General features: G+C 35.3%; 3 protein-coding genes across 12 annotated transcripts; 2 read left to right on the plus strand and 1 right to left on the minus strand.

Moving 5' to 3' along the window:
* The first annotated feature begins 15 nt into the window (after nt 1–15).
* LOC116425807 (macoilin-1) lies at nt 16–12640 on the plus strand. Of its 2 annotated transcripts, XM_076364398.1 has the most exons (14): nt 16–259; nt 1084–1225; nt 1318–1444; nt 1672–1801; nt 1893–1959; nt 2046–2262; nt 2354–2615; nt 2694–2939; nt 3165–3341; nt 3524–3802; nt 4061–4254; nt 4468–11575; nt 11991–12096; nt 12198–12640. In XM_076364398.1, exons 1-12 carry the CDS (start codon nt 180–182, stop codon nt 4728–4730), a joined length of 2184 nt encoding a protein of 727 aa, XP_076220513.1. In that variant the 5' UTR covers nt 16–179; the 3' UTR covers nt 4731–11575; nt 11991–12096; nt 12198–12640. The 2 variants fall into 2 exon arrangements, with proteins under 2 accessions (XP_076220513.1, XP_031829826.1); XM_031973966.2 differs by having other exon boundaries at nt 4468–12096.
* Nucleotides 12641–12784: 144 nt separating this feature from the next.
* On the minus strand, nt 12785–14508 carry Dcps (Decapping enzyme, scavenger). The gene is made up of 4 exons (XM_031974002.2): nt 13948–14508; nt 13729–13874; nt 13297–13633; nt 12785–13196 (listed from the first exon to the last, which is right to left on the minus strand). Exons 1-4 carry the CDS (start codon nt 14357–14359, stop codon nt 13009–13011), a joined length of 1083 nt encoding a protein of 360 aa, XP_031829862.1. The 5' UTR covers nt 14360–14508; the 3' UTR covers nt 12785–13008.
* On the plus strand, nt 14503–25612 carry UGP (UDP-glucose pyrophosphorylase). 9 transcript variants are annotated; one of them, XM_031973988.2, is made up of 12 exons: nt 14503–14653; nt 14841–15048; nt 22895–23006; nt 23082–23293; nt 23465–23647; nt 23749–23954; nt 24036–24111; nt 24199–24345; nt 24457–24595; nt 24659–24796; nt 24877–25043; nt 25132–25612. In XM_031973988.2, the coding sequence occupies exons 3-12, from the start codon at nt 22943–22945 to the stop codon at nt 25342–25344; spliced, it is 1545 nt and encodes a 514-aa protein (XP_031829848.1). In that variant the 5' UTR covers nt 14503–14653; nt 14841–15048; nt 22895–22942; the 3' UTR covers nt 25345–25612. The 9 variants fall into 9 exon arrangements, with proteins under 9 accessions (XP_031829848.1, XP_031829852.1, XP_031829851.1 ...); XM_031973990.2 differs by lacking the exons at nt 14503–14653; nt 14841–15048 and adding exons at nt 20325–20538; nt 22362–22565; XM_031973992.2 differs by lacking the exon at nt 22895–23006 and having other exon boundaries at nt 23054–23293.
* The last annotated feature ends 476 nt before the right edge of the window (nt 25613–26088 follow it).

Consider the following 26088-nt stretch of genomic DNA (forward strand, 5'->3'; position numbering starts at 1 on the left):
GGTAAACCGCCGTAAAACCTCGAACCTGTCCGCAGACGAATGACAACAAAAGAGTCTGATAGAAGTCGCGCGCGAGACGGTGGATTTTTTCACGACTGCATAGGAAATTCGCTGTTTCCTCGGTTTCGTTGCTCGCCGCGAATAACGTCGCTTTGGCCGTAGTGAAAGTGTCGAAGAATATGAAGAGAAGAAATGTCGAGTGCGGTAAGCTTCGGAGGCCCTTGAAACGCAACAAGCTCACCGAGGGAATCTACGGAAGGTAAATTTTCGCCGCCATATGTCTCATTGGAATGGCTAATTTTAAAAATAACTAAACGTTTCTATGGATCGTTCCTATTAAATGATACGAATCCGCCGAACAGACACTTCCCTGGCTTTCGGTCGACCATATGCGCTATCGAGCTCCCCCGCAATACATTGTGTCAGCGTGAGATTGTCAGCCGCTTTCCAGAAGCTGGCTGACACAACTTGACACTTACTGAAACTTTAAACCATGTGTATATACCTGTTTTTGTGAGAGCCCGCGTTATGTTGCCCGCTTGGGAATCTTTGGTCGAACCGTTGAATAATCTCAATTGGCAACGATCAACGATTCGCTATGAGATTATTTGTTTAACTATTGTTTTCAATCGTTTACCGGTTTTCACTGTGTACACAGTTATTCAGAATAATTAATAATTTGTTGGTGTAAGTTGATGCTCGATTCGCTGGTTTTTCCTTTCTTGTTCGACTGTAAGTTTCTCACATTTAGTTTCTTTATCATAAACGCTTACAGGCAGTAGTAGAAGCTAATCTTTTTCTATCTTTGTCGTTCCGTGAGGATTGATTTGGATTCTGTTGTTCTGAGAGCATTCACGACAATGTTTTGATACCATTGGAATGAAACGTTTGATCGAATTCGATGAAACCAAGTTTCTTGGGAAATATGTTTTATATCGCGAAACCTGATGCAATTAATTATTAATTGTCCAAAGTTTCTGATGAATGTATTGATTTATCAAACTGTAATTTGTAGATGTGAACATTATATGCCGGTATGTGATTTCATTGTAGAAAGTAACCCAGTGTTGTTTTTTATTTCAGTACATTACTTTATCTAAAATTTCTTCTACTATGGGCTATGGTAATTTTGGCAGACTTCATTTTAGAATTCCGTTTTGAATTTTTGTGGCCGTTTTGGCTACTTCTCAGAAGTGTTTACGATTCTTTTAAATATCAAGGCTTGGTAAGTATTAACACTACATCATAAATGTTTCTTCGATATAATTTGAACGAGCATGATCGGTCTCATAATAATATAAATTATTTTGTTTTCAGGCCTTCTCTGTATTTTTTATTTGTATTGCGCTTACATCAGATATGATTTGTTTTTTCTTCATACCAGTACATTGGTTGTTCTTCGCTGCCAGTACTTATGTTTGGGTACAATACGTATGGCATACAGGTGAACATATAAGTTATACACGATTACCTTTTAACCTGTGAACTGGGATTAATTATTTAATACACCATTTGTGTATATTTACATTTTAGTTTTTACCCTCGTATAAATTTTAGTATAGACTGTGTTAAATATATTTATAAAGAAAAAAAGTTGTTACCAGTCTACAGGTTGGTAAATATTATAATGAACAATGAAACTAATGAAAATATAATACTGTTGTTAAATAGACAAAGGTGTGTGTTTACCGACTGTGATGCTATGGTTACTATTTCTATACATAGAGGCAGCAGTACGATTAAGAGATTTACGACATATGCCTTTTCATTTGGATCTATGTCGACCATTTGCAGCACATTGGTACATATATACGTATATACACATACATAAAAATTCTGCTATTTAGTATTAAATTGTGATATTAATATTTGAAAATATTGCTTGTTTTCAGCATTGGTTATCCTGTAGTTACATTAGGTTTTGGTTTTAAAAGTTTTATTGGTCACAGAATGAGAGAGGTAAAAGTAATTTTAAACTTAATATGAATGGTTTCTGTACAAAAAAAAATGTTACAATGTTTATATATGAACATTTATTCCACCAGAGGAAACAAAAAGATGTGGCAAAAGAAAACGAGTTTTACCTACAATTATTGCAGCAAGCACTGCCTTTAGAACAACAAATTACAACAGTGCAACAGATTCAGCAAGTGCAATCACAATCACAATCACATGTTACTTCATCGTTCGAGCAACATGTGAAAATACAATCTAATAAATTTTGTCCGCAATATAATCCGAGTCCTGAAAAGAGCAGAGGTAGTTTGTATTTATTTTCATCTTCCTATGCGTTCTAGATACAATGTCCATTAAAATCTAGTGTCATGTGATTTCATAATTGAATGCATTATAGGGTGCAGTAACAACTCTGCGGAAGTAGGTATACAAAATGGTAATTTACATATAGGTTCACAAATTACATCACAAGCTCAAGGTGCTACAACAAAAAATAATCATAGAAAGTCCTTAGACAAAGGTGAAAAACAAGAGGAACAACAGCACAATAAGCATAATATAACGAATATATCACAGTCCGATAAGAATGACAAAAGGTTTATACATACGAACGGTAATACCGTAACACACAATGACATACAATTTATTGACAGAATCGGGTAAGTAATTCGTTGCACACGTATGAATATACATGATGTTCAAGAAGTTTATTAATCCACCCAACGTGTAAAATACAGATCTGTGAATGATTTTGATGCGAATGAAATAGAGAAAGACAAATTTGTCAAAAGTGGGAATTGCGGACATACCACAGTGAAGTCACAGACCAATGGTTCTGTAACCGGCAAGTGGAATAATATAAAAGACAGTCGAGAACCATCGACCACAGTTAATACTCAACGTGAACGTAAAACTCGTCAAATTAAAACCCCCGTTGATAATATAAATGAGCAACAAAAACAGCAAGACGAATATTGTCAAAGGTATATCACATCATTCAATTATCACGACAGAAAATATTACCGATTCAATTTCCTGTATATCCTCTTTCCGTAAACTTCGAAATTTTATGCTGAACCTTCGAATGTGTGACGTGTTTTCATTCTCGGTGAGCGCTCTACCAAAGGAAAAGAGAAGCTCATACAATGATGGAGTATCAAAGTTATTGTTAAATCTTTCTTTAGTGTAATTTGGTATCATTTAAATAGGTTACTGATGTGTCGCAGGCTCGAGGCTGACATAAAGCGCTTGAAGTCAGACTTGCAATCCAGTCGACAACTGGAACAGGAACTTCGTTCGCAAATAAATACTCTACAGAATGGAGAACGCCAAGCTAAGGGTGACATACAACAACTTCAGCACGACAATGATCAGTTACAGAGCAAGTGAGTAAATAAAAGTACACTGCACACTATCAAACATATATATACATATATCTTTCGCATTATTAGCGTATGAATTGTTAAAGAAATCTGTTGAATCTGTCTGAAAATTGTCTTCACTCTTAATTGTTTTTAATTGACCAGTGTACGCGTGATTTTTTTGTTAATATTTATGTATGTAATAGATTACACGGATTAGTAACAGCTCGTCAATTAGATAAACAAACGATGTCGTCATTGGAGAAAAGAATCGCGGAAGAAAGGAAACAGAGAACAGCCTGCGAAGCGACTTTAGTTTCTGAAAGACGAGCGCGACGAGCCGCTGAAGAAGCACGCTCCGCTATTCCACCTCCACCTCCGCCACTTATTAGACAAGAATGCACTGAATCGTGTAAAACTCGTAGGTCGCAAATGGAACAAGACCTTAAAAATTTACGGCGAGAACTTAAAACGAAAGAAGAAAGGTAAAATTTCTATATTCGAGATACAGGCTGTCGTAAGAAGATGTTACCGCGCTTTGATTCTTTAAAAACTGTTTATTAAACATCGTATAATGCGCGTTCAATGCAATGAAATCGAGTGTTTCTTTCTCCAGCTAATAAAGTGTAGTAACATTTCTTCCGTGAACCCCTGTATTTCAGCGGTATACCAATAAAAGAGCAAAGCGTACATGCTTCATGTTTGACATCGCAGTTTACAGAACTTAATAATTTTGTTATCAGGTGTAGTGTACTGGAAAAGGACGTTACACGTTGCAAGGAGAACCACAAAGAGTCTGAAATTTTACTTGGAGCACTTAACGCGCTTCAAGACAAAACTGCTCATTTAGAAGACAGTTTAAGTGCAGAGACACGCATAAAACTTGATTTATTTTCTGCACTTGGTGAAGCCAGGCGACAGCTAGAAATTAAAGACAGTAAGTACAATTTCATTTTCATATTTCTGACGATCGTACAGAGTGTACATTTGAATATTATCGAATGAAGCGATGAAACTAGAGTTCGCATTGAATATTTCTGAGCATATTGTTAGGTCGCGCGACGTTTATGTTATTCAAAAGTTCAATGCAATAATGAATATAAAGTGTAAGATATATATTTTGTACATCATACATTTTATGTTGAATCAGGTTTAATTAGATCTCAAGAAAAGGAAATTGAAATGCTAAAAACAAAAATAGCCCAAGATTTAGCTGTGATGCCACAAGATACGTTTGGTCCTGCGCCAACCTGCGCGACATCTAAGCTTCGGTTGAATAATGAAGTGCGAGTCGCAGTTACAAAAATACGTTCTAACGAAAGTCCCCGCCCAGGGTGTACAGTGTCGAACTTGGATCCAAACGCGACAGCATATACACCTAAGAATTCCCTAATAGCGTCTACCGAAGCTTAAAAACTGCAATTTTTGCCACACTTAAGACTTCACAGAAAATTGAATATAAATTACCTAAACATGTTTCAAGTGTGTTTCTCAATGGAAATCTAAACGCGAGCTTAGATTCAACGTGTGCGCCGATGAACTTGAATCCCGGCGGAATAAAAATGAATTCCAACAAGAAAATCATTGAATCCATCTCTGGAATATATTTGTACTTGATACTTTTTTCCAGAAAGTCGTACGTTGTATTTTAATTTTCTTTTCAAATTAGAGGGAAGCGTGATAGTTTGACTAGAATGAAACTTTTATATAATTTAGCCGTACGAAAAGTTGCAAAACCTCTGATTTCTCTTGACATCTCTATTTGTATAGAATGTTTATAATATTTTACCGAAGACCAACGCGCGTCTAGTACTTTTTCATACGTCCTCTTCGAGTCGAATGCTTAGAGGCATCTTTTTAATGTCTTCCGTGAGAGACTTCTAGAAACATGTTTTGCATCTCATTTGTCATCTAAAATGACACATTGTTATTAACTATACATGACCATAGGACGCGACTACTAATGAGTTAAAAAATATTTAAGGAGCTAGTTGCGTCCTATTAAACATGCTGTAGGTTGATCTTACAGATTTCCACTTCGATTGCATCAACTGATTTCGAGCAACAATATAATATACAGGCGATCCAGTTATCGTAATAATCGTTACCCCTTTATATTTAATGAATTTTATCCTACCATTTTATTAGCAACGCGATTGCGAGTTATATCACTTAAGAAGGAAACAGGATTGGAAATCTTCAATTATATCTTTTTGATATTAATGTTTTATAGTCGATCCGTAAAAGCACGTGAAATATCAGTAAAGTTGATTAGCAAATAGAGAGAAATGTTGTATCTCTTATTTTCTGAAAGTGTCAGAAGACTAAAAGAACTTGGTCTGTATTTGATCCTCCTACAGCATATGCCTAAATCTATGACGACTTGTTATAGGCACAAATCTTTCTCAAGTCGTAATACGAAGCTAGTCCAGCATACAAACTGTATTTAATGTCTTTGGCAAGTGAAGCCATTTTAAGTCATGTGATCATCCAAAACCAGCCATTAATATACATTGAAAATACCTGCCGTTGTTCATCATTCAAGAAGATTGATAGAAAATGTCAAAACGCCAAATTCATTTTTAAATGATCATCGTTATTTCGATACTCTTATTTCTGTGCTTTTTACATACTTTTAAATGCTTATAATTTATTAGTTTAGCGATATACTTTGTGTATTGGCTTTCGAACGGTGCGAAGTGTTAAAATATTTTGTAACTGTTTTTTTCTATATATACATGTATGTATATATATATATATATAAATTTTAAGTTAAACTCACGGTCTAATTTCTTCGTAACGGGAGAGTCTGATCTAATTTGAAGATTTTAAATAAATTCTAGAATATGAATTTACGTGGTACTAAATATATTATATACTGAACATATTTGAGTCGTCCAACGTCTAACAGTGAACTCTTTTCTTCAAATTATATAGCTTCAAAATTCGTATTACTTTGTAATGTCATTAATAATCAAATTATATGACATTCTGTTGACTTGTCTAAATGGAAAAGTTTATCTGTAAAATACTTTACTTGCAAGTGTTACAATTTAAATTGCTTCTTTTTAATACAGATTATATATATATAATAAAACTCGATTACTCTGAATAGAGCATGGTATGTAGCATTCGTACGATCCATCGTTTCATATATGATTTTTATATGAGACTCTTTTCTTTTAAGTTCTCTTAGCCTTAATATTGGAATAACATTAAATCGATTTTGTTTCGTTTCCTTCTTTCTTTCTTTCTTTTTTTTTCCTTTTTTTTGTACATTTTTCAATTGACATATTTAATACTGCTGCATGTGCATGTATTACAGTGAAGTTTAACGTTCAAATATCTTTTTGTATAAAAGTTAAAATGTACTTTTCAGCACAGTTTTCTTTTCCCTGTTCTTTTTTTTTTCAAAGAAGAGGCCCCGAATGAAGGGAATGACACGCTACGAAAAAAATGGCATTACAAATTGAAAGTTTCGTTTAAAGGTATAACGTTTACATGAGATTTTTGAAACCGCAAGAAAGCCAGTACCCGCTTACTTCAATGAACAATTAACGACTGGTTAATATCATGAAAATCATTCTTCCATGATTGTATATATAAGGCACTGTCATGACAATTTACTAATAGCATAGTGGATCATGACCAACTAGTCAAATGAATTTCTATAAGCACAAATATTTATTAGGTATCTAATATTCATTTGATATTTCTGCCTTACACGAAAAAGCAATAACAATTATATTACTTCTCTCTTTCTTTTTTAGGTTCACGATGTTTACAATTTTTTTTATTTTTCTTTCTTTTTTTTCATTGATTAGTTCCATGTTTCTTGGATGATCCACATACTAACTCTAACTGCAGAATATTTATGCACAACACAATTTTTTCACGGGTATTTTTCAATTTACACGATAATTGTATTTGAAGCGTAATTGTTATATTCGAATATTTCTACATTGTATCGTCAGAAACTGAGTATCAGCTACATCAACGTGTCTTCACGTAGTTATTTTTTATCTTACGTTAATATAAATAATATAAGAACGCGACGAAACGATTTTTGCTTAAACAATTAGAGGATATCAATGCAAATGTCGTGTAACTGTGAGAAAACCTTTACTTCCTTATATGTTTCACTATTTGAACAGTTTTAATTTCTTGTTTTTGGCAAGCATGTGAATATTTCATTTTTCTGTTTTCTAATTTTTTTTCTTTCTCTTTTTCTTTTCTTTTTTTTTTTGTTCGTTTTACCCAATTCACAGATCTTGGCAATTCTATTGTTAAAAAGAAATTAATGTGCTTACTTCACTATGTCAGTGCACCTTGATAGGTATAGTTTTACAAAGGAAAGAAAACAGTTACTATCCGTATAGTGAAAACTTTAATGTTTCCTTCTCAGATATTGTTCGACCAATTCAGAGATTATCTTTTCGTTCTCGAGCTTGATTATGTTTCGGTGAAATTTAATTGGACTCCTATCTGTGTCGACTTGTATCATTGTATGCGTAAGCCCTCGATGTAATATGAAAGTGTAAATAATTACTTGAAATAGACCAAACGTAAAGAAGCAAATCACTGAAATTGTTTGGGCACTTGCGCGACACGGTCAAAGTGCTGTATGAAAAGTTGTTGATATAATTTATTCGAACGAAAAAGAAACGATGCTTTCTCGGAACTCACATACGGTCATATACAATTTGTACAATTAATCGTTGGGTTATCGAGGATTTTTATCGAACGGTTCTTTTTTCTTTTCTCTCTCTCTCTCTCTCTCTCTCTCTCTCTCTCTCTCTCTCTCTCTCTCTCTCTCTCTCTCTCTCTCTCTTTCTCTCTTTCTCTCTTTCTTTTCCATCGAAAGTAAGATTAAGTTGAGAATTCGACGTTTCAAAAACGATAGTATTGTTTGAAAGTAATAGCAAAATGAAAACAGTATTATAATAAGAGACTGTAGACAGGCTGGAAAACATCATTGAACTATATTTGTGTCAAAATAACATGTAATAGTTCGTAAACAAGGATACTGTTTAATAAGGATACGTGAACGTCATTATTTATCGTGTATTGTTTTCTACGACGTATACATGCAGTTTATCATGATGTGTCGTTAATGAGAAAAAGTATACAAGATCATTTTCACATGGAAATATTGATTTGAGACGAGTACTTTGTTTCTAAACAAAAAAAAAGAAAAAAAACAACAACGTGTCGTCGAACGACACGTTAAGTACCTGATCAGGAAACACTCTATTAAGTCTATCGCTAATAACAGACTGGCTCGGCAGAAATAGATCGTTCAAATGATTCCTTTCGCTCTGACAAACACGATGAAAGAACAAAAAAGAAAAGAAAAAAAAGAAGAAAAAATAAAGGTATCTCTCGTATCGAAATATTTTAGAAGACAATATTATGTACAAAGAGCAGGTTTTTTTTATTAGTTACTTTCTTTTTATAAAAAATTTTTATCATTGTGTAAAATTGAAAGATACGTTGTTAACCGATATATTTTATTGTATTAAGTTGTTAAAAAATTGTTACATAAATACTAACCATACTGGCAAACATGTACTTTCTATGAAAATGAAAATAATTTAAACGTAATAAAACCGTTTTTAATAAACTCTATGCTTGTGGTTTACAATAATAGTTCACGGTCGTGTACAGGATATTATTATATGTTTTTGTTTTGTTTGTTTTTTTCTATCTTCGAAGCTAGAGCTTGTTCCGGTGTTCTCTGTTTTTCTTTTATTTTTTTAATTTTTTTTTTCTCTCAACGAACCATCGTATGCGTATCTGTATTTAATTCCATCATAAGGCTGGTTTCATCGACAATTATTTTCTCTATTTAATTAATTCATATTATTTATGTTTAACTATTGTGATATATACATTAAATACGCGCGCACACGCGTGGGCACATACACGCACGCACACGCGCGCGCGAACGCACGCACATGTATATGTATATGTTCACTTAACTTTTCTAGCATATACATGAATATTTAATTATTTGCAGGAGTACGATGCAAATTGTATGAAAAGGTGCTTTTTATATCTACGGCATGATCGCTTACTAATTATGTCTTACGATTTCTAGAGAAATTTCTTTACACTTTAACTTTACACTCGAAACATTAGCAATCTCATCGGTATGGAACTGAACGCTGTGAGAAATAATAACGATTAACGGTTATCACGACAATGAATGGATTCGATGAACACGAACGCGTTCGACGTATAACAAAGTAATACCACGTTTCATGTATTATACTTTGACGATCACGTAACATCGATACGATAAGGAATATAATTACAAGTTTATGCTGCTTCTTTTTAAACGAAATAGTCCAGAACGATGTAACCGAAAAGAGAGATAATAAAGTAGAATTTCGGTTGTGTATCTTTTATTAACATGTACATACATAATTTTCTAATTGAACTTCAATGTGAATAAAGTGATTAATATATCGATTTCAATTGGTAATTCCGTGATACGATTTACCGGAACGACAGCCGTGCAATTCGAAGCTGAACAGTTTATAACGATACAAATTAATTCGTTAGAAGGCGTCTATGATATTCTCGGAAACTACATAATATATTATCTTGCTTGTCTGAACCCTTCGCACTCGAAAGTTTTTCGCTATTTATATTTTAAATATTTCTAATATTCCATATTCTTCGATGAGATACAGACGATGCTCTTTGAAACTAATTAACGAGGAAACATGTACAAATTAAGAAGGAATTTTATTTCAATATTCCGTATATCGATGCATCGTACGAAGCTTAATATTATATATAAGACTTTATAATTTTGCGAATCGAATCGAGTGGCCGAGGGTCACCTCTCACCTCTGTCTTTGATAGAACAGTTGTAAACAGGTTTATTTTACGTTTCAGCTCGTGTAACGATCGTTTAAACAATTGCTTCTCGTTCGCTTTATACGTAACACATGCTTCTCTTTCTTCTTTTCCTTTTTTTTTGCTTCACAGGCGAACAAAGAACCTTCTGCATGATTTTTCTTTATCAAGCATTTCGATAGCGCATAACGATCAGTGCGTTTCTTTACAAATTGACATTATGCTTCCACAGTTTGATCTTGTACTCTCGAACTGCCCCTTTCTTTAAGTGTAACTTTAGGGCAACACATTTAGCTTAACAAACATGAAAGTTCCGATCTCGTAATGTCATGACAATGCACGCAAACGGCCCGTTTTTACTTTAGAAATACATTCTCTACTTGACGCTGTTCATCGTGGTCCATTAAACCCTGAGAACTTCGTTTGATTTCCATCAAAGACTCGTCGAATCCTAGTCCAAGAACTACGAGCCAAGTCGGAACGTAGAACTCTTTGATTTCCCAGCGAATCGAAAAGCACTTTACCATTTTCGAATCCCCGGACTTTTCTATTCGACGTACAGGGAATGAAAATCGTCGTGTTCCGCCTGTTTCGATGCTCAAAAAACAAAAACGATACGATTCCTTGCTCCTCGAAAATGGCGAAGGATTTTTCAATTTCTCACAGTTTCCTATACGAATTTTGTTGTCCGTTTAAGGGATACTTTGTCAAATTGTAGGCTAAAAAATAAAGAATCATTGGATCCGTAGAGAAAACAATTTTATACAGAATCGAATTCTTGGTTCTCGAAATTCTCGTAGAGTAATACACCTTACTCGTAATACGTCTACGAAAGAATAGATTCGAGTTACGTGTACATGTAAGTACATATATTGTATAATACGATTATTTATTTGTTTCTTTGTACGTCTGATTGACATGTACTTAACTGATTTCGATCTCGGACGGAATGGATTTAATTTCGCGTTAAGGGATGCGTAGATACATCGAGTTTTGATAAAACGTGTACATTTGTCTACTGTATTCTTGTAAAGAAATGACAAAATTACATTTTCATATACTCCTATTTACGATATCCTAAATATATTATTATATTTTTATTTTTTATATTTCTCTCTCTCTCTCTCTCTCTCTCTCTCTCTCTCTCTCTCTCTCTCTCTCTCTCTCTCTCTCTCTCTCTCTCTCTCTCTCTCTCTTTTCCTTCTTCCATTTTGTCTCGGTTCAAGCCTTTCCCTGTTTGTGCGCTATTTTTTGTACATCATGGAAATAATAAAGCTAATCGAATAATAATTACCCGTTCATGTAAAAACTTCGATCTTGTAACCGCGATCCGATGAGTAACGGATGACGTCATGTTTACGCATACGGGAGAATAGAAACTGAAATACTTGGTAATATTTTCATACATAATAAATATAATATTTTAGTATACATAACGAGTGTCGTCTTAATCTCGTCACAGTTTTGTAAATAATTCGATGGTTTCGTTTACGCTGCAAGAAATCGGAGAAACGAATGTAATTATTAACGGTGTCGAGAATTAGCGCTTAATGACTTCGCGTTACATACCACACACGGTAAAAAGTCTAATGTAATTTACATACATACTACGTATACTGTTGTGTAAACATATATATATACATATGTGTAAGAGCAACAGAGAAAGAGAAATGGAATTTCCTTTTAGTTAATAATTATTATTTACGAACAATCTTGAAATTCTCCTTGACCCTTTCTCTCGACACTTAGCTGTACGATGTGTCTTCAATCTACAGAAAGATTAATTAAACTTTGCGTTTCGCACAGAAGTTAATTAACCAGGTGATCGACTTCTTCGTGCATCATTGTTTCTCATACGTGCATTTCTCCTTCGAAAAAATTCTAAATAACTTATATCACCGGCAACTCTCAGGTAAATATTTATCATTTTTAACAACAATTTGGTTAATAAGTAAAACAAATTTGCCTGTTCTTGTTGTTTTTCTGTTTTCGCTTTTACACTTACGTTTACAGATTGGCTAATCTAATCGTACATGTTCTATCCTCCATGTTGCTTGCATTGCGAGAAATAATTACAAGAATTGCAAAATAATTATTCTAATTACATAGCTCTCTAATCGCTCTCCTCTCGAAGGTGACGCGTGGTATTTCCGTGGACTGGAAGGAACATTTCATTCGAAATGAGAATATTTCTTAGCAATGTATCGTTCTTTGTTGTACATAGGGATTGATATTAATTTATTAACTTTCTATTGGCAGCAGCCATGGTATATATTTACATTTAGGTTAGACGAATCTCGGAGGAAAAGAATCGTCGACAGCCCCCGGACGACTTAGTTAGTAGATTCTTTTTCTCTTTGCAATACGATAGGAATATTTATTAAAGTAAATATTGTACAACGATATGTGTTTAAATTGTGATTAATATGATTAAATTATTACGGTGTACACATTGATTATTATTGCTTCATCTATTTTCTACCTCTCTACCTGCCAGTTTTCGATAAAAGTAAACAGGAGAGTAACGTCTTGTAGATTTTGATAAAAGAATAATAATTCTCATGTTATTTATGTTATTGGTTTAAGGATAACACAGATAATTTTTTGATACAGAGGTGCACGACATTTATTTACTTTGCATACAAGAATAACAATGCATATTTACATATACAATCATTACACGATGCAAGGTTACAAGGATCATAAATAGGAATTTTCAAATGTTTGTTTTTATAATGCCAATATGCATTGTCTTTCTTCTCATGTATTAACATATACAAAATATATATATCATTTGAATGTATATTCTCTTTCCTAGCTGCTCCTAGCTACTTTTCACCTCGTTAGATTCTGATTCTTGTTTGGCCAAAATTCCTTCTTCTAGATATTTATTGTATAACGGATCACCCGCAACGACCACGAATGAAAGCACAGCTTTCGTATAATAGTCGGGCATCAATTCGAGATTTCTTATAACCATGGATAAAAGATGTGCTTTTTCTACGTATATACCTACACAAAAAAAATATTCAAAGTATCGGTAATGATAATTAAGAATTATCATAAGTATATATATATATATACTGAATGAAACTTATAGAAAGTACTGTACCTGGAGTTTCAAACATTAAATATGAAAAATGCACGTGAAGATGATAATAAGACGGTTGATAGTGGAAATATATTCTAAGTTGAGAAGCAGGTACATTGAATTTTTTAGAGATCACCTTGATCCCAGCATCCCTAATATTTTTTAACAACGGAAGGTGAGACGCGTTCAGCTCTCTCATAGATTGAATTCTTTGAAATGGGAGAGCTATTAATTTCAAAGTGTTTCTCTCGCCGTTCCATTTTAAATCATTCACCAATACGAATCCAATCTTCTCGTCTTTATCCTCGTATATGATATTTTCTTGTTCCGCTTTATGCTCTAGAATATTATATACCCACTAAAAATTTCATACAAATTCATATATAATACTTCTGCTCTATGAAAAAGTATATACAGTGTTGTTCAACAAATTTGTTTCCCGATTTTACACACCTGTAAAGAGAAATTATTTGATTCTATATGCGGTAGAGTAACTTTCTTATAAATTTCATAAGTTTCATCTACGATATGCAATTCCTTCTTCTTAAATTTGTCGATATGCTTCTGTGTCGCAGGATGTATCAGTCTCATATGTAAACCTTAAATAACATGGAGGTATTCGATAAGTAAACAAGAGAATGCGAATGTTATCGATACGAATTCACAACGTACCATTGCTGTCTTTAAACGACGTACAGTTGTAATTCCCATAAATATCATTACTGTAAAGCTTTTCTAGCGTTGTCTCTTTATTAAACAACTGTTTTTGCAAAGACAGCGGATCGTCTGAAAATTGCGATTTTTCAAAGATAATAATGCTTGGACCCTCGTGTCCTTTGAAAACACCTTGAACGCATATCTGTTTTCTCGAGTTATTGTTATCTAATATTTTCGTTACCTCAAAATTAGACAAACAAATATCAACGTCGTATAAATTGTTCACATTTTCAGATGTATTTTCCGTTTCCAATTTAGCTTTCTTAGCTGGAGAACACGCATCTCCGTCGGTGTTTACAGATACTTCCGCCATCTTTAACGATCTCTCTTCAAAACAATGTTTCGAACAATTATCCAGCTCTCGCATTAATCGTTGTAAAATCGATCGAAAATGTATCTCTCACAGTATTATTTCACTTCTTCTTCTATTATTTTCAAAATGCTGCGAAAATTCCTCTACGACGCCATTCTTTCTCAGTACCCGCCAAGAAGGATCCAGAACGTTTAACCGTTTCGTTTAGTCGCAAATAGATGGCGCTACGTTCGCGTTGCCAATTGTCTCTCGTACATCATTGTAAATTGCACGATTGTTAATCAAATTTTACCGTCTTTTTTCCCTCCAGAATTATCGTAATAATTGTCAAGCTCGTACAAGTACCAAGTAAGAAAACAGTAAAATTAACTTTTACGTCTTTACACGTCGTACGATTTGGTTGTCGATATTTATTCAAAGTCACATTTTATATTGTAATTTTGCAATTAAATATATATTATATACACATCTGTATAATTAAATACGCATGTTCATCTTGCATATTCAGGATGTACACGTGTCTGTACTATCTTAGGAGCCACGGGATCCGCGGATTGAGTACACAACTGTTCTATGTAGTAGGTGTACAAGCAAAATCCAAACACGGTGGCTTGGATCCAAAACGAAGAAGCTTTACCTTTTGGTAACCTTTGCCAGGTTACAAAAGTCGAGCACGTTAGGAAGCAAATCGCGGTGGACCTAAGCAACCGATAACGATGCTGCAAGTGGTAGATGACAGAAAGGTAAAGTGTCATTACATTTCTTATCGGGTCTTATGTTATCTGAATGATATCAGCAGAATTGAACGATCCACGTTGTCGGTATATTTTTATTTTTTGGATACTTGACGTTTTAAATACTCGAGATTTTCAAACAACGTCGAACACCATTTCGATCGACGCATTACAAATAATGCATTATTTATGTTAATCCTACCACTCCCCCTCCCCCCATCCTCGCCCGTCTCCACACATGTAATTTATTTCCCATCTTTATTCAGGTTACGCATCCTTTTGTGAACAATACGTTATTAAGACCGTGTTTCTGCGATCGATGGGATATTGTCGTGATTCATTCTACGGTTTCTAAAAATGATATAAATTATTTCGTTCAAGTGGTTTCTTCCTGAAACATTTAGTTCAATGGCGCGGAGATGGTTATGTAAATATTAAACATAGTCAATTCATAAATAAATATCTTATTCATGCCGCCGCGCTGTATGTATTGTATCGTGCGCGTGTATATGTAATACTCTTTAGAACAGAAGGTTATCTGTCCACTAAAAATAGGATTCTAAAGCTAAAATTGCAGAAATAATACATCGAACGATTCGCGATGCACGATACGCGATATTAACGATCGAAAATTAATCTGTCAATTACTGGATGCCACGGCGGTACGTTTTAATATATCAACTGATAATATTTAAACGTTATTATTATTATTATTATTATTATTATTATTATTATTATTATTATTACTACTACTACTATTATTATTGTATAAACGTTAATTGTCTATATATTAATATCAGCACCGGTCGAAAAGAAAAATAACTTAACCTAACTAACCGATGCTACGTGTCTGAAGTACGAAATTAAAAGTCGCGAGAAAATAATGATATTCTAATCTCCGAAGAAACAGAGATATTAGAGTAAAAATATATAAGATTCTAAAAGTGGTCCGTAAGAAATGCGAGAGAGAAAGATTAAAAAAGAAGAAAAAGAAAAGGAAAACATTGAACCGAGGAAAGATGTTTCTTTATTGAAATAACTGTGCAAGAGTTTCTTCATTTGCGAAGCATAACGATTTAATGTCGTATCGTTAGATTGTTATTACGTAAGCCAGTCTCCAGTTACACTTCATTTGACTGTCGAAGCTGCTTCCATCGGTAAACATACATGAGCGAGGCGTGCGTGTGTCTCTTCGCCAGCCACTTGTACGTGCACGCATACATAAATGTTCGTCGTTTTACACATAGACGGCAAGATAGGAGGAAATAATTCAAATTTAATGCGGTATGTTGATACATTTAATTACTTATACGACCAACGGAATTCGGCCAACGAAATTCAACGATCGAGCCGGTGTATTCGTTGAAAAAACAACACGAAAAAAGAAACAGATAAATTGATATCGTGAAATGAATTTCTTGTTCGCAGATTAGATTCGGAGATATTTTGCGCGCCAATTACTTACGTATGTAGCTATGTATGCATGGCATTGTAGGTTATGCATATATGTATATATATATGTATGTATATATACGTGTGTATATATGAGAGTAATATTCCTCGGAAGATATAACGAAATAACGTCGCGTATTCGCGATTACACGTGAATCCATCATAATCTAAATTTCTAAATTTCCGAGGATTGATAACCTCCTGAATCGAGATCGGTTCGGTTTATGAAATTCGAGACTAAACGAACCACTGTTTTATCTCGTCGAACGGCTAGAACGTAGGCCACGGAACACACCAGAGTCCCTCTCTTCGAAAAAGTTCATAGATCCGACTGATGATGATTAACGATTCAATGGTATTATTCCGTCCGCAGCTGTATCAGACGCAATTACAGAAAGATACCTTGGTCTCCGGCGCGTCGTTGTTCGATGATATCGAGATAGAATTGTTAACACGTTAAGCGCCACGAAAATCTTAAGCGTTTTCCCATAGAGTTTGTCTTTTGTAGCAAAGAAAAGTAGGAATACTTATGAATTGTTTGGCGTTGCAACGTTTGCGTTACACTGTTATCAACTTAGTTGCCTTATTAAACATTTTTATTTCGCATCGGTTGTCTTGTATGTTACGATTGTTTTTTAGTCATTCAGAAGCGTCAGTCACCAGTGGCTGACATGGCGTTTAACGTGTTGACCCTTTGCACTCGAGAAATTTGTCGCTAGAAATATTCGGTTTATTTTTATCGGATACAGATGATAGTTTTTTTTTTAAATAACTTAACGAGGGATCTGTTGGAAAAATAATGGGAACAATGGTATATTTTATTTCCACGTTTCACGTATCGACAGATTACTCGAGACTCAGTGATCTTAGATCATTAAGATCACCGAGACTTAACTATTCATTATTTCCCGATGAAATATCAATGATATGTTTTACAACTAACATAAAGAGATACCTTGTGTAAATTAAGCGACAGAACTAGTTTATTTCGATGTTCCGTGTGTTGGTAGATTATAGAAAATTTAATATTGAATTTTAAGAAAACTAATAATAACTGCAACTAATTTTTGTAGTATTCCTAGCGAAAATCAAAAATACTATAACATTTCTTTTATTTTCCTTAGTGCGAAATTTCGATGTGGGGAAAATCGAATAATTTTAGGGTAATTTCTTTAAGATTCATTAAAATATTTTATATTATAACTGGTGCAATATTGCAGCCTGCAGAGTGCAAAGGGTTGAGAATGTAGCGTTAGGGGATTCTTATTTCTTCCCATAAATGATCTTCTCGTTGGGATCGTCATCGAGTGACTTGGAAGCTACGGTCACCGGTGACTATCATGGCGGTGCGAGATCTAATTAACCTCGTTTCCCATAATATCCAGTTGGACTCGCGAAAATGTTCAATTGAATTCGACAAATTTAGAACCGACAATTAACAATTAAATTGACGCACCAGTTCGTAGAGCGAAATAAATTGTTAAAGATATAATATTCAATCATTCGATCGGATTGCATTGTTATTGTTGTGTTCTTCGAATAATCATAGTTTAAACCTTTGCACTCGAGAGGTGACTCACATGATTCGATACAACAAAACTATCGAGTTGAACATTTAATATTTCAAATAGAAGTTTCCATTGCTACGTGAAGTATTTAAATGAAATACCTCTGTTGCTTAATTTGTCTATGAATTATCGTTAAATTAGTTTCAAACAATATCACCTGTATCTCGTCAGAAAATGTTGAATATTTCCATTGAGAAACTTTCGAGTGCAAAGGATTAACCGAGTGAACTGTAATAATTCGATTTGGCTGGTCACCGGTGACCCCTATGACATTCAACGTGTCAATAGCAAATTAGTCAGCGAATCCAATTGCAAATATTAGAAATTAGCAGAACCACCGAATGGCTGAAACCAACGCATTCCTAAATTCTTCGATTCATGAATTGAACAACTAATTGAAATCTCAACGGCTGCATTCTTATCACGCGCGCTTTCGTTTCAATTCGGAAACGGTCTAACGCTTTTCTGTTTTGAGAAAGACAAACTTCAAACAGCACGATCGTTACATTGTTCCAGTTGTAAGCGTGCGATAACGAAACTAAGAATGAATAATTCGAAGGAAAAGAAACGAACAAGCTTCATCCGATTCTACGAACCGATGGACTACTTTTATTCGTTGCTTGGGAAAACGGTGAAACATTTTCATTTCGCATCGGTCGTCTTACACGTTACTAAATTTTCAATAGCATTACATTGTTCCAGTTCTAAGCGTGCGACAACAAAACTAAAACTGAATAATTCGAAGGAAAAGTATTGTAGTCGATGGAGACTACTTTCGTTCAGTGCTCGAGAAAATTCGCATCGATCATCTTGCACGTTACTAAATTTTCAATAGCATTACGTTGTTCCAGTTCTAAGCGTGCGACAACAAAACTAAAACTGAATAATTCGAAGGAAAAGTATTATAGTCGATGGAGACTACTTTCGTTCAGTGCTCGAGAAAATTCGCTTAACCCTTTGCAGACGGATATCGACATTTCGGCGAGACGAAATGTCCATGTTTGGAAAAGTAAGTGGCAAACGAATGATTCAATTACTCAAACAGCAAGAGATCAGTGTATAATTACCTTTTTTTCTATTATTTAAGCGATCGATATATAATTGAACTTCATCTGCCGGAGGTCTCGCACATTTCGAAGAATCTTCGTCCGCAGAGGGTTAACCCTTTGCACTCCGAACATTTCGAATGCCTTGATAGTTCATTTTTATAGAGAATATTCACGTCTTTTAATACGTTCCGTCGATTTCCCATATTCGAACAGGAAGAAGAATTTTACAACTTGAGATTAACGTAACGTGACATCTGCGATACAAATTATGTCTCTATAGCAGAGCCAACGGAGTACAAAGGGTTAATCGTATTAACCCTTTGCACTCGAAAAATTTCTCACTAGAAACATTCAATTTATTTTGATGAGATACAGATGACATTTCTTTCAACTAACTAATCTATTTAAAAAATAATTACAGATTACTCAGGACATAATGTCAACACATTGCGTACCGGCTAATTTTCAGAAAACTGAATTGCGCAGATGGCAATTTTCATTGAGATCAACTTATAACACTATACATAGAGAAACTCAGATATCATATTGTTATGTAATCTATTTTAAATAGATAATCGATTCGAATCGAATTTTATATTTTATTCAGTGCTGTGGTAATTAGCGAAGTCGCATAGCTAAGTGTCTTTATATAAAAACGAGATTTCTCGTTACCAGTACGCAATGTGTTAAATACGAAATTTTACAATTTTGACGCACCAATCGAGTGCAAAGGGTTAATCGTATTAATAATCAAAAAATTAGTTAATCGAAAAATTTCTCACTAGAAATATTCAATTTATTCTGATGAGATACAGATCACATTTCTTTCAACTAACTTAACGAGGAATCTATTCACAAAATAATTACAGATTACTCAAGACATAATGTTAAATAGGAAATTTTACAATTTTGATGCACCAATCGAGTGCAAAGGGTTAAATGCTCGGTAGTTCTAGCGATAATCATCGAGTAGCGTCAGTCGCTACCGATCGACGCATCGCTGAACGCGCTATCATCGATCTCCTAAGAGCCGCGAGGACCACACGGTCCGAAAAGGGATCCATCCTAACGCCTGCGGCCGTTTGACCCCGCCGTTGAACGCGATCCCGCGAATCGTCTCCGATAAATAACCGAGAACGCTACGCGATGCGACGCGACGCGACGCGAAGCGACGATTGCGAAGTCACGTTGCCCGGTTATGATAAAAGCAAGAGAGCTGCCGAAGGCCGGCCGGGGCCTGATAATACGGGGCAATCAATTGGCTAGAACACAGTGCCGGCCGATAGTCCACTCTTCAGAGTCTCCTCGCTGGCTCGCGCGGAGACACACGCTGCTGTTCGTAGCTGCTGGTGCCGTGACACGCACACCAGTCACGCGGAGTGATCGGCTGCCTGACGGCCCCCGTGAATCAGTGTTCGCCGCGAGCTTAGGTAGATTTTCAGCTGTTTCCGGTCTCGCGGTGATCGCGTTAGGGAATCGTTAGAATTCAGGGACTCGCCGCGAACGTGGATCGAGTTTCGATCGAGTTCGCGACGGTGTGTCTTCTTCGTCGGACTCTAGGTCGATCGATGTTCGGAGAGTCACGGATTTATTGGCTCGATCGACCGCACCACTTGGACGGAGATCCGATCGAGTCATCGAGGGCATCGGTTCGAGCTTCGTCTCCGTGCAGATCGTTTCGATGGACGATTCGAGATCGCACGTTTAACGATAGATTCCCTCGTTGTAAACGTTCGCTTACGTTGAATTTTATAAACATCGATGACACTTAACCCTTAGCACTCCGGGTTGTTTTGTAATCTAACTGCAACTAATTTTTATAGTATTCTCAGCGAAAATTAGAGATATAACGTTTCTTCGATCTTCGATTTTCTTTCTTAGTGGGAAATCGAATAATTTTAGGGTAGTTTCTTTAAGGTTCTTTAAAATGTTTCATGTTATAACAGAGTTCGAAGGGTTAAACTTGTAATTTCAAAGATTCAAAGGAACGTCGGTTTCTCAAGGATAGGACGAACTGTACGGTAAATGAATCGAGTGTTAAACGAACGATCTTTCGGCTCGTTTTTGTAACGCTGGTTAGATTTCGTTGGGTGACGCAATTCGGTTTTAATGCTACGAGGAAATACTTCGCGCTTGCAACCGCGGGAACGCGTGGGAAACGTTGGGGATCTGTAGTTTTTGGAATTGAAATGGATAAGAATTTTTCGAAACTTTCCGAGATTTCCGATTTACAATTTAGTTTGTTACCGAAGCGATTTCTCTAGTGATCTCTCCGAATTGTTTGTCGTTTTAAATCATTGGACGATAGCCGAGGAAGCAGTCAGGAATGGCCGATCCTGACCTCTAGTTCTAGCATTAACGGAGGGTTGAAATCACCCCTCGAGATTTCTTGAAACGTTTGTCGATGTTGCTCGAAATATATAATACAATGTTTAAACACTGTACAGAATATATTTATACGTTTATTCGGATTTGAATAATCAACTAAGCGAGCACCGAAGTTAATCGCTGTTCAAGAATAGAATTTGAAAAGGAGAAACGACCGGTGATTCGAACAGTCATCAGATAAATCATATAAAACGGGTCGTTTCCATTTGTCCGGCAGTTCCTGTGTCAAGTATCTTATCACGGTTGTTCGCGGCAGCTTCGCGCAGCAGAATTAAGTAATTTTCAAGACCGTTATATTTCCCATGGAAATCGTATTGTCACGAGCACGTCTGTCTCGGGATTCCTTGTAATTATTAAAGGCACTCGTCGAGTAAATAGAAAATTGCTGGTCACGGCCATTATCAGCGATGATCGAGTCTGCACGCAGGCCAGTGTGAATTCGCGTTATTTCCTGATAGTTCGGTTGAAAAACAATCCAGATACGATAGAAATTCTAGACTTTATTTCAATTGTCATCGTCATCGTCGTCGTCGTTGTTGTATCGTTATCGCTATTGTCGTTAATGCTGATAATATTAACACTAGAACTAGTCGGAATGACTGGTTTCGATTCTTTTGTTTAGCAATGATTCGTGTCTTCGAAGCATCGAATATTCGAAATGATTTTGAAAATGGTTTCATTTCGGTACCATAATGAATGCCTGAAGAAACTGGAAATAATCTGTTGTTAGAATTTTTCTGGGAGCATATTAATCGCATTAAATGCTCGGTAGTTCTAGCGTTAATAACGATCTGTTTCGTTCGCTGAGATTAATTACTATTTGCTGCATGCGCGATGATGATAGGGTATCTAAATATTTCTCTAGTATTTCTCCGTCCGTTGTTATCGTCGCGGATAAAAGTAGGGGGGAGGAAACACTCCTCCGTCGACTAATCTGTAATTGTATGGAAAATTGGAAAATTCTTTTTCGACGAACTCGTTATCTCGAGTCGGTTCGAAAGAGATAGGCACGGGTGACGAGCAATGTCCCTCAGAGGAATCATTGCTTAATCGTTATGCAAATCTGCTGGTCCGTTTAGAGTATTGTTTATATTAAATATATTAAATATGGAAAATGTACAATTGAATACAACGAAATTATTGTTCATTTTCTAGATCTTCGAGATCGTTTATTTTTATTTGATTTATTTATTTTTAAAATTTTTCATTTCAATTCGAATTTATTTAACGTGTTCGCTCTATGGAAAACAAAGGAAAAGCTATAGAAACGGCGAAGTAAAAAAAAGAATCGCAACCGGAGCAACGTTTAGAATGATTCAGGGGACAGGGAGTCGTTGATTCGCTCGATTCGCTTGATTCGCCTCGAGTTTGACCAAAAATTTTCTTTTCCTCCGATAGAGATTGAAAGAAACGAAAAGAAAACGAATTAAACGATAAACCGTCACCATGCACAATTTCACAAAATTAAACTGCGGCAATGGTGGGGCGACGTTACTCTCCAAAGGGAAAGGTATTTATCATTTTTATTCTACTGCCCCCTGGTAAATAAATCCGCAGGCACGTGGTCATCAACGCAGTCCCTCAGATACACAGGCATTTCGTGAGAGGACCAAGCGGGATGCCCTGATCGAGCTGCAACAGGAATTAGAAAAGCTTCTGGACACTACGCCTCCAGGGGAACTGAAGGAGGATCTGCAGCGCAATTTCAACGGATTCACTGAGTTGTTCCAACGTTTCCTCCAAGAGGAAGGTCCATCGCTAGAATGGGATCGCATACAGAAACTTCCAGAAGACGCGGTGAGCTAGTGGAACCTACGTTTCTCTTTTTCTTTTGAGAAATTCTGATTGCACATAGTGTATATTCAGCTTTGATTGAATCAGTGAAGTGGTTAAATCGTAACTGTGACTATCGTTGTGATAATACGGATAAAAGGCACTCAGTCAAATATAACTTGAACAACATTGCAGATAAAAGATTACAATATTTTGCCAACCCCGGACGGAGAAGAAGCCAGAGCCCTTCTAAATAAATTGGTTGTTATTAAATTGAATGGTGGACTGGGAACTAGTATGGGATGCCATGGACCAAAGTCTGTGATAGCTGTTCGTAACGGACTCACATTTCTTGATCTTACTGTTCAGCAGATCGAGGTAATTTATGTAACCTGTACACGGTCAAATGTTATTGACGATTAAAATGATCTTCCTGTTCAGTAAATAGAAATTTAATCGTTGATTTTGTCTGTAAACAGTATTTGAACAAAACTTATAATGCCAATGTACCTCTGATTTTAATGGATTCTTTTAATACCGATGATGATACGCAACGAATTATCAGGAAGTACAAAGGGATAGATGTTGATATTTATACGTTTAATCAAAGCTGTTATCCTCGCATCAATAGAGATTCTTTACTCCCGATTGCGAAACACACTGATATTGCGGAAGACATTGAAGCGTAAGAATAACAATAAAAATATTTTTCTCTTGAGCGATTGTGTCACAGTAATGGATAAGAACTTTTATGCTTTGTCCATAGATGGTATCCTCCTGGTCATGGAGATTTCTATGAAAGCTTCAGAAATTCAGGTTTACTGAAGAAATTTTTGAAAGAAGTACGTTCTTTCCCAATAATTTATAGTAACACAAGTTAGAATAGCCAGTTGTTTATAGTAATCCTTTTGCGTGAATTGTTTTCGCAGGGTCGCGAGTATTGTTTCATTTCAAACATTGATAACCTTGGCGCAACTGTTGACTTCAAAATTTTGAAATCATTATTGGACAAACGCGAAACGTCACCCCTTGAATTCGTTATGGAAGTTACCGATAAGACTCGCGCTGATGTCAAGGTAAACAAATTTCCCAGTAAAGACAAAGAGTTTAGAACTTTGAAATACAAAAGACTATTTACTTGTATTTTCCTTATTATTTTCTATTGTCGTTATATATCGTATTCGTAGGGTGGAACGCTAATTAAATATGAAGATAAGCTTCGCCTTCTTGAAATCGCACAAGTCCCAAAAGATCATGTAGATGACTTTAAGTCTGTGAAAACTTTCAAGTTCTTCAATACGAATAATTTGTGGATCAAGCTTAGCGGTATGTATCACCTCGTTTAATCTTACAGCGGATAGTTTTCACGTGTATTCAATTATTTTGCAGCTATCGAGAGGCTAGTTGAATCGAATTCTTTAAACATGGAGATTATTGTTAATAATAAGACTTTCTCAAATGGCCTGAACATTATTCAATTAGAAACAGCTGTGGGAGCTGCGATGAAATCATTCGATGGAAGTATCGGTAAGAAATCTGGTTTACATTAATTGTAGAGCTTTTAATTTGTATTTTTGTTATCGTGTAATATTGTAACTGTATTATAGGTATAAATGTTCCACGTAGCAGATTTTTGCCAGTAAAAAAGACCTCAGATTTAATGCTTGTTATGAGTAATTTGTATACTCTTCGCAATGGTTCCTTAGTAATGAGTCCTCAACGAATGTTCCCCACAACACCCCTTATAAAATTAGGCGGTAACCATTTCTCCAAGGTGTTTATTTTTCTCATATTTCATACGACTCTGATTAATCTTCTCGAATGAACGATCCGTGATTAATTAATGGGGAAAACTTTTCCAGGTCAAAGAGTTTCTCACCAGATTCCCAACTATACCAGACCTTTTGGAGCTGGATCATTTGACGGTGTCAGGTGATGTTACTTTCGGTAAAGGTGTAACTCTGAAGGGAACGGTTATTATCATTGCAAACCACGGAGAACGCATTGATCTCCCGTCAGGCACGATCTTAGAGAACAAAATAGTTTCTGGCAATCTTCGTATTTTGGATCATTAAATGATCCGTCATAGAAAGAGTGTGTTTGACTGTTATTAGTTGAAAGAGAGATCGAAGAGAAATGCGCATAATGTATGTTCGTTTAATATGAAAAATTTAATCGTGTCTTAAACAAGAACATGTTACGATTGTACATAAAAACAAAAAACATAAAATGAATTTTCAAGCAAAATAATTTAAATTTGTAACATGAAGGTATATGTATACTATTTTCGATGTAGCAGTAAGAAGATACTAAAATTATAGTCAAATTTCATGTTGTTTAAAATATTCGCTCTTTTTATTTCTTTATCCTTCTTTATATGTATACACGTATATTTATTTGTTTCATTGTTTCAGAAATAGTTCAATGAAAATTATGAATTGTAAGGTAACAATTAAAATTATTATTAAATTCCTTGTTCCAACCGATTCAATTATATATTTCATTACAGTTCAGATCAATTTTTGTCATTCAATTCAAGTCAGGGTAAAAAACAATATACCGCGTGTCTACAGTACAAGACTAATAAAACTATAATCGGAAAAATTTCACGTGAATCTATTAAGAACAATTATAACCCTATTCAAAATGAAACGGACTAATAGGAAATAAGTCACATGGCTAAACGTGCCGTTGTGTTTCGCTCCAATTTCAAAAGTCTGTTTAACCGAAAGTCCGTGGAACAGGACTCAAAGATATAATTAATCCGCAAAGGAATTTCAAATTCTATTCTACGTTCAGAAGTAAACGAAAATCTGTAA

Source organism: Nomia melanderi, chromosome 2, assembly GCF_051020985.1.
Source record: "Nomia melanderi isolate GNS246 chromosome 2, iyNomMela1, whole genome shotgun sequence".
In the NCBI taxonomy this organism is placed as follows: domain Eukaryota; kingdom Metazoa; phylum Arthropoda; class Insecta; order Hymenoptera; family Halictidae; genus Nomia; species Nomia melanderi.

Coding starts and splice junctions, on each gene's coding strand:
- LOC116425807 (XM_031973966.2), top strand. CDS start 180: ATGAAGAGAAGAAATGTCGAGTGCGGTAAGCTTCGGAGGCCCTTGAAA. Junction 1,226..1,317: donor CTTTTAAATATCAAGGCTTG/GTAAGTATTAAC, acceptor TTTTGTTTTCAG/GCCTTCTCTGTATTTTTTAT. Junction 2,940..3,164: donor CAAGACGAATATTGTCAAAG/GTATATCACATC, acceptor TCATTTAAATAG/GTTACTGATGTGTCGCAGGC.
- Dcps (XM_031974002.2), bottom strand. CDS start 14,359: ATGCGAGAGCTGGATAATTGTTCGAAACATTGTTTTGAAGAGAGATCG. Junction 13,634..13,728: donor CAAATAATTTCTCTTTACAG/GTGTGTAAAATC, acceptor TGAAATTTTTAG/TGGGTATATAATATTCTAGA. Junction 13,197..13,296: donor TTTAATGTTTGAAACTCCAG/GTACAGTACTTT, acceptor TTTTTTGTGTAG/GTATATACGTAGAAAAAGCA.
- UGP (XM_031973988.2), top strand. CDS start 22,943: ATGCACAATTTCACAAAATTAAACTGCGGCAATGGTGGGGCGACGTTA. Junction 24,346..24,456: donor AGACTCGCGCTGATGTCAAG/GTAAACAAATTT, acceptor TCGTATTCGTAG/GGTGGAACGCTAATTAAATA. Junction 24,596..24,658: donor TTTGTGGATCAAGCTTAGCG/GTATGTATCACC, acceptor ATTATTTTGCAG/CTATCGAGAGGCTAGTTGAA.